This window comes from Salvelinus sp. IW2-2015, linkage group LG18 (genome assembly GCF_002910315.2).
Source record: "Salvelinus sp. IW2-2015 linkage group LG18, ASM291031v2, whole genome shotgun sequence".
Classification (NCBI taxonomy): Eukaryota; Metazoa; Chordata; class Actinopteri; order Salmoniformes; family Salmonidae; genus Salvelinus; species Salvelinus sp. IW2-2015.
In genome coordinates, this window is record NC_036858.1 from 54705567 (window position 1) to 54713915 (window position 8349).

The window sequence follows — 8349 nt, forward strand, 5'->3', positions numbered from 1 at the left end:
TAACCTCTATGAGCCATCATCACAGCAATGTGATGAACGTGTAACCCCTCTCTCTGCCTACTCTTTAACCCCTATGAGCCATCACAAATAAAATAAAATAAAATTTGATTGGTCACATACACATATTTAGCAGATGTTATTGTGAGTGTTGCGAAATGCAGCGTGATGAATGTGTAACCCCTCTCTCTGCCTCCAGTTTAACCCAGATGAGCCATCACCACAGCAATGTGATGAACGTGGCTGTTTGTTTCCTATTTTGCACAGTAAAAAAAAGGATCAAGACCAGTTCTCTATCCCTTCCTTCTCTGCCTCCTCTACTTCCTCATTTCCTCCACCACCCCATGTTCTAGTGAAGGAGAGTGTGTGTAACAGGCAGCCAGTGATCCTGTCAACTGGATTCTGCCCAGGAGGCCCTGGCTTCAGCAGCTTAGCCAATCAGAGCACAGGCAGTAGGCAGGGCTTAAACCAGTCCCCATCCCAGCTCTCCTGCTGCCTGTATCTGCATTCAAGCTAAAATTACTCCATGTAGTCTGACTTCCTGGGAACCAGGGAGAGAGTGTTGCGAGCCCCATACATGACCCATTTCTCTAGCTTTGTTTGGATTGAAACTGGGATCTTTTTTAAACCTCCTCACCGGGGAGAGGGGACTACAGGGATTRCCCTTTTTTTTAGCTCTCCATTTATTCTTTCACCACATCGGTGGACAGGATGATCGCAGCACAGCTTCTGGCCTACTACTTCACAGAGTTGAAGGATGACAAAGTCAAAAAGGTGAGTGCCCTGTAGGAATGTGGCTACAGCGAGCAGAGCCGTTGTTACCTACCTTCCAAAAATAGGACAGCTTTGAGGCACAGAGCTCAGGGCCATGTGACAACAAGTGACARAATCTGAAGCCCTGGGCTTATTGACTGTCTTGAAGCTGGTAGATTCACTCTCAGGCTTACATTTCCCTGTCTTGTGATAGCATGCAGCAGCATCTGCAGTGCCGGTCAGGCATCTTGTTTGTAACACTGCAATGCCCTTGAAACCAGGATGTAGCCTGCCCTGAGCAGTGGGCCCTGGGTTGTTCCATGTCTGTTGTGACTGAATGTGTAGGGTGTGTTTAGCTCTAACCTTGTGAGGGGGCAGTTCAGGAGCATCTACCACTACCTGCCTCCTGAGTTAGGTTTCAGCCTMCAAATGACATTGCACCAACCCGCTTCCTGGAGGCCCTTGCTGTAATAATTTCGCTCTATCATTGTTGAGAGAGAAAGGAATGCAAACTTTGAGAATGCACATGTTGAAAATGCCCAATACCTCCTTTCCTGGCTGTTGCAGGACTACTAGCTAGGGTATGTTAGTGGCAAATGTGCCTAAATAACAGCTAGCAAGAACATACTGTTGCTGGCAATCCTATATCCTTGTGATAAATGTAATCAAATCAAATMMTATTAGTCACATGTGCCGAATACAACCTTACAGTGAAATGCTTACTTACGAGCCCCTAACCAACAATGCAGTTTAAAAAAGTACAGATAAGAATAAGAAATAAAAGTAACAAGTAATTAAAGAGCAGCAGTAAAATAACAATAGCGAGACTATATACCGGGTACRGGTACAGAGTCAATGTGCATAATATATACATGTAGGTAGAGTTATTAAAGTYACTATGCATAGATGATAACAACAGAGAGTAGCAGAGGTGTAAAAGAGGGGGAAGGGGGGGGCAATGTAAATAGTCTGGGTAGCCATTTGATTGGGTGTTCAGGAGTCTTATGGTTTGGGGGTAGAAGCTGTTTAGAACAGGAATAAGCAATGTTATATGGGCATCACATAGTTTGTGTGTGTTTGTACTCACTAATTAAAATTATTTATATGTCAGACAATTAGGCCCACATGCCCAAGACATTACACAKATTTCCTGTTTTAACCATTTCATTAGCCTTGAGACTAGCCTGATGAAATTTGGTAATATTTTTGACAAAAATGTCTCAAACATTTCTCAAAATATTGATTGTGTTGTAAGTATTGTCTTCACCCGTCCTTTGTCAATATATTTACACATAGGACACATAATTACACTGTAGATAKAACTAACTCTGTAGGGAATGCTATTGTATTGACTTAAAATTGCCCCCTGTTGACTTGGCACACCTTCTTCGCATTGAGTGAAGGAAACACTGTTTGACAGTTTAACCTGATAACCAGATGTAACATGGGTCTGTTTCTCTAGCCACTGGAGTATGCCTAACAAGGTATTTCAATATGACTTTTTACTACCACACCACACATCTCAATAAAGGAGAGGGGATATGTCCACTTAATTATCACTGGTCACTGTAGACAGACAGCATGGTTTCCAGTCATCATATTGTTCCCTATTTCCTGAAGATGTAGAACGGAATCAGCACATCCTAACACTTTTTTGGTTCCTACATAATTCCATATGTGTTATTTCTAGTTTTGATGTCTTCACTATTGTTRTACAATGTAGAAAATAGTAAAAATAAAGAAAAACCCTTGAATGAGTAGGTGTGTCCAAACTTTTGATTGGTACTGTATATATTCATAGGGTGCCGTCGGAAAGTATTCAGACTCCTTGACTTTTTCCAAATGTTGTTACTTTACAGCCTTATTCTAAAATTGATTAAATACGATTCAGCTCAGATGCATCCTGTTTCCATTGATCAACCTTGAGATGTTTCTACAGCTTGATTGGAGTCCACCTGTTGTAAATTCAATTGATTGGACATTATTTGGAAAGGCACACACCTGTCAAAAAGGTCCCACAGTTGACAGTGCATGTCAGAGCAAAAACCAAGCCATGAGGTCGAAGAAATTGTCCGTAGAGCGCCGATACAGGATTGTGTCGAGGCACAGATCTGGGGAAGGGTACCAAAAAATGTCTGCAGCATTGAAGGTCCCCAAGAACACAATTACCTCCATCATTCTTAAATGGAAGAAGTTTGGAACCAACAAGGCTCTTCATAGAGCTGTCCGCCTGGCCAAACTGAGTAATCGAGGGAGAACGGCCTTAGTCGGGGAATTGACCAAGAACTCAATGGTCACTCTGACAGAGCTCTATAGTTCCTCTGTGGAGATGGGAGAACTTTCCAGAAGGACAACCATCTCAGCAGCACTCCATCAATCAGGCCTTTATGGTAGAGTGGCCAGGCGGAAGCTACTTCTCAGTAAAAGGCATAGGACAGCCCGCTTGGAGTTTGCCAAAAGGCACCTAAAGACTCTTATACCATGAGAAACAAGATTCTCTGGTCTGATGAAYCCAAGATTGAAKAATTTGGCCTGAATGCCAAGTGTGACRTCTGGAGGAAACCTGGCACCATCCTTATGGTGAAGCATGGTAGCGGCAGCATCATGCGGTGGGGATGTTTTTCAGCGGCAGGGACTGGTAGACTAGTCAGGATCGAGGCAAAGATAAACAGAGAAAAGTACAGCGAGATCCTTGATGAAAACCTGCTCCAGAGCGCTCACTACTTCAGACTAGGGCGATGGTTCACCTTCCAACATGACAATGACCCTAAGCACACAACCAAGCCAACGCATGAGTGGCTTCGGGACAAGTCTCTGAATGTCCTTGGGTGGCCCAGCCAGAGCCCGGACTTGAACCCGATCAAAACATCTCTGGAGAGACCTGAAAATAGCTGTGCAGCAATGCTCCCCATCCAACCTGACAGACCTTGAGAGGATCTGCAGAGAAGAATGGGAGAAATACAAGTGTGCCAAGTTTGTAGCGTCATACCTAAGAAGGCTCGAGGCTGTAGTCGCTGCCAAAGGTGCTTCAACAAAGTACTGAGTAAAGGGTCTGAATATTTTATTTGTATAATTTAGCAAACATTTCTAAAAACCTCTTTGCTTCGTCATTATGGGGTATTGTGTGTAGATTGATGAGGGGAAAACTATTCAATACGTTTTAGAATAAGGACGTGTGAAAATGTGGAAAAAGTCAAGGGGTCTGAATACTTTCCGAATGCACTGTGCATATATATATATATTGTTGTGTCTTTACTGTCATTAAATGTGAAGACTTGTTTTATCAAATCAATTCTCTATGTGTAATTATTATTACGTGATTAAACTAATAATGTAAACTTAATTAACTAGGAAGTTGGGGCCCCATGGAAAATGTTGATTTACAGAGCTATAATTTTCCGAATATYACTCTTCAGATATTTTAATATCTGYTCGATTAGTCATTCTCATTAATGTATTATTATTACCTTGTTAGTCTCATTCCAAACGTCGTAAAATTATTGGTTATCTGCACAAACTCTAGCATAAATTATGAATCAGTGATATACAAATTGGCTTAATTATTTATTATTATTTATTAATCATCTAACTAAATAATCAAGAACAATAACAGAAAAAACAGTAGATATTGGTTTCTAACATGATAGAAAAGTCCCTAGTGGGCTAAGCCGATATGACAGCTTGGTAAGAAGCATCTCAAGGTCCTGGAGTGGCCTAGCCAGTATCCAGACCTGAACCCAATAGAAAATCTTTGGAGGGAGCTGAAAGTCCGTATTGCCCAGTGACAGCCCCGAAACTGAAGGATCTGGAGAGGTCTGTATGGAGGAGTGGGCCAAAATCCCTGCTGCAGTGTGTGCAAACCTGGTCAAGAACTACAGGAAACGTATGATCTCTGTAATTGCAAACAAGGTTTTGTACAAATACTTAGTTCTGCACCAAATACTTATGTCATGCAATAAAATGCAAATTAATTACTATAAATCATACAATGTGATTTTCTGGAGTTTTGTTTTAGATTCCGTCTCTCACAGTTGAAGTGTACTATGATAAAAATGACAGACCTCTACATGCTTTGTAAGTAGGAAAACCTGCAAAATCGGCAGTGTATCAAATACTTGTTCCCCACTGTATGTGTGTTTCCTGTCTTCATCATCAAATGAAACACACTCATCATGACTGTCCCTTAAATGTCCACGGACCATTCCCACAGCAGAAATATTGTTTAATTCTCCTATTTTGGGGATTTAGGAGTTTGGCCAAGTCTTTTCTTTGTTCTGTCTAGGCTCTCTACCTCCTTACTGCATGGCAGTTTCTACCGGTATTTATGACTGAGGTAATAAACCTGGTTTAGGAGAGAGGGGGGTGCCACGATCTATACCCAGAAAGGGCCACGTCATGACAGTCCCCCTGGTGGTTTGGATCTTGTGATTATCCTGCAAGTTCCTGGTTGTAGATCATGTTGCAGTCCCCCTCTGGTGGTTGACCTTGGTAGGTTCTCTGAAAGCAGAGCAGTCACAAGGATGAGCAGTGGATGTCCGGTTGGTAATCCGCATTGCATCCCTCTGGTGGTCGACCCAGGTAGGATTTCTGCAAATGGACAGGCCATCACAAGGATGGGCAGCGGACGTCCGGATTGGAATCGCCGTTCCGGACCCGTCATCTGGTTGTACAGACTGGAAGATCTGGGCAGTAACTTAGGCAGATGTTAACAACGCACACACACTCCAAAATATATAATTACATTTCTTCCCAAATTAGCGGCGTTGTGGCACAAGTGATGGTTGTATGGGGCTTGTTTATGGTCTAATACTTCTCAAGTGTCAAGGAACTGAACCGAAAATGAATGAAAGTCATAAAAAAGATATACAAATAAAGTTCTCACACCAAAATATCTAATTGGACTGTATTCTATATATGTCCAAGGTCCTGGCAAAATGACCCTGTCATGGCATTGTATAATGTCATATTAGGACGTTCCTAATTTGTGGTGTGTTGCTTTAGGCACTATCCTAAGTTGATAACTACATGATAAGTCTACCAGCTGCAAGGCACAGCTTTGCGCAGTCTCTACGGGGATGACTATGGAACCTCTTGGGAGAAACTGGTGAGTATTGTAGCTGTAGAGTCGAAAAGGCCTAGAAGTACATTTTCAACTTTACTAAGGCTGGTATTTTGTTCGGACCTTAAGTGATCGTGAGGATAAATCCTCATTTAAAATGTTCTGTTGTATTGTTGTGGTGTGTTTTGTTTCATGCTACATAAGCGCACATGCCAAAGGAGAAAACCAACTATCCTGGTAGATTACAACTTGTTCAGAATGAGTCTGACGTCATCAGATAATTTCCAGGTCGATGCCTGGAGGTCAATAAGAATTGATGTCAACCTCAAGACGTGTTAAGGGGACCTGTAGTAGTTTTACTACACGTCACTGTGTCTTACACCATTGTAGTGGTGATTGATATGAAGGAGTCTATTTCATAGCTATGTTATCCACGGAGGAGCTAACCTCACGACAAAAGTACTCTCTAAGCACTGAACCAGTCGTATGCGGTGTGATCATGGTTCATGACTTCTAATAACTTCCCTCCTGAATGGTCTGTTCTATTTATTAGTGGCATGTGTGTTGACCATCAGAAGAGTGTTCTGGAGATTCACTTACATGTGTTACAATCTGAGTGACTACTAACTACTCTGTCGCTGTTATCAATAGCAATTTGACTTGTGAGCTCTCTAATCCTCTTACTGATTGTTGCTGGACTGACTGTGCTGGCATTGGTACTGGTACTCAAGGGGACCAGTTGTCCTACCAATTTATTCTGAAATATTATCCTACAGGAACACATGATTAGAGCATTTTACTAGTTTTGTATTGTAGTTCTACACATGGCAAGGCATGACTATTTTTGCCATTTGTTTTGGAGGTGGAAGTCCACTGGACTTCTTTTACGACCAGTGTGGTACACCTCAGTAATATATTAGATGTGTTCTAAGATAATCCCCGTCTAGGGGCCTGTCTGCTCCTCACTGTTCTCATAGGGGAGTTTACAACTCGATTTGTTTTCTGCTCTGGCGGCCTCGTACGGTGTTACACGTAGTCTCGACCCCCCCACCGGKCTCGATGAGGCTCACCATGGGTCTGGGCTACTATTCCCCCCCTTTGTGGTTCGGGACCCTCCCCACCAGCGGTTGGTGTTGGTATCCGAGGCACAAACGAAAAGGTTGGACTCTATGTACGAGTTGTCAGCGGCAGTGTTGTTATGAGAARGGCTGTAACCTTTKAACCAAATCTCCTGGTGTTTATGCTTCAAAATGCTCAGTGGCTGTRGAGGCCTGTCAGTCACCACAGCGTRCGTGTGTGGCAACCTCTTCAGTACCTGCGAACTGAGACGAGGATATCTGTCTGTGATATCGCAAAGTGTTTCACCAGTGGGAGTCATCGGGTCAGTTGCTGGACTGATGCCATRAGTGTCATTGTAAGGGGTGACAGTCCCCCACAAAGCGGAAGATGTACCATCGGAAGCAGAGTACACTCTGCTCATTGATGTTTTTCTTGCTGAGACGGGCAAGAGAAGTTCATCTCAACTACAGTATTGCTCAACTTCAAAGAGGAGGGAAGTTACTCATTCACAGAGACTGCTGGCTCGAAATGAAAAGAAGTCAATCAGGTTTGTTGATTGAATGTATTGAGATATCGTATTATCTCCTTGGATCAGATTCTCCACCAAGAGGTTTTGAAACACCTTTTTCCCAAGGGGTGCTTTTGACAGATACCTTTCGTGGATGACTGCTTTGCAGCTAACGTTAGGGGAAGACAGTGTGGTCAGTGGAGAAGGCACTTTGACCTGTGACCACACAAGGTTGGTTTTCCAATCCATCAGTGAGAGTAACCGATCCAGCAAGTCTGCTCCGAGTAGCAGGGGTTCAGATTCGAGGCTGATAACATACACAGGGTGAACGAGCGATACGTCCTGGAAGTGTAGTTTCAGTATGACCCTCAATGTGAGAGGCGAGGTAGTCTGAGTGAAACCTCGAAGTGTAGTGTCGCATCGTTCCATTTTTAACCATGTTTAGTTGGCTTTAAAGCCCTTTTGAAATCATCAAACAATGTTTGAGAGATGAGCAATATCGTCACGCCCGAATCAATTAGTGCATGACAAGGTAAGCAGTCCTCCAGGACTGTTTCCAGGTATGGCCGTTTAGATTTGCGTTTAGTGGACATATTCCCCACAAAGTGGAGTGGTCGTTCGCAACGARGTGATGTGTCATTTCTGTCCGAGGTGAAGGCAGATTGACTTTTCGGATTTTGTGTGGGCTTGGCTTTAACGAWGCTTTTGAACTTTTTCTTTGCAACCTTTGCATCATATTCTATAGGCAAAGCCTCTGGGCTTGTTTCTTGATCAGGCCGGCCWTGGATTGGGTCTCGAGTGAGAGCAGGAGAAATTAGATTTTTAARATCCTTACTAAGGGTGTTAATTCCTGCGAACCTTATGTCCAGCAATTCTCCGTCTAGTCCTTCTGACTTATCTTTTACCATTTTCTCAAATTCTTCTCGCTTTAGTTCTTCACGTAGTGGAACTTCTAGAGACCATTGGTCTACGT

At 43.0% G+C, this 8349-nt stretch overlaps 1 protein-coding gene across 1 annotated transcript in view; it reads left to right on the top strand.

The window, feature by feature from the left end:
* The first annotated feature begins 520 nt into the window (after positions 1–520).
* The window catches only part of hk1 (hexokinase 1), a 47646-nt gene continuing 39817 nt past the window's right edge, over positions 521–8349 (top strand). The window contains 1 exon segment of the mRNA XM_070448614.1: positions 521–771. Within this exon segment, the coding sequence (XP_070304715.1) occupies positions 709–771 (63 nt within the window). The 5' untranslated portion in view covers positions 521–708.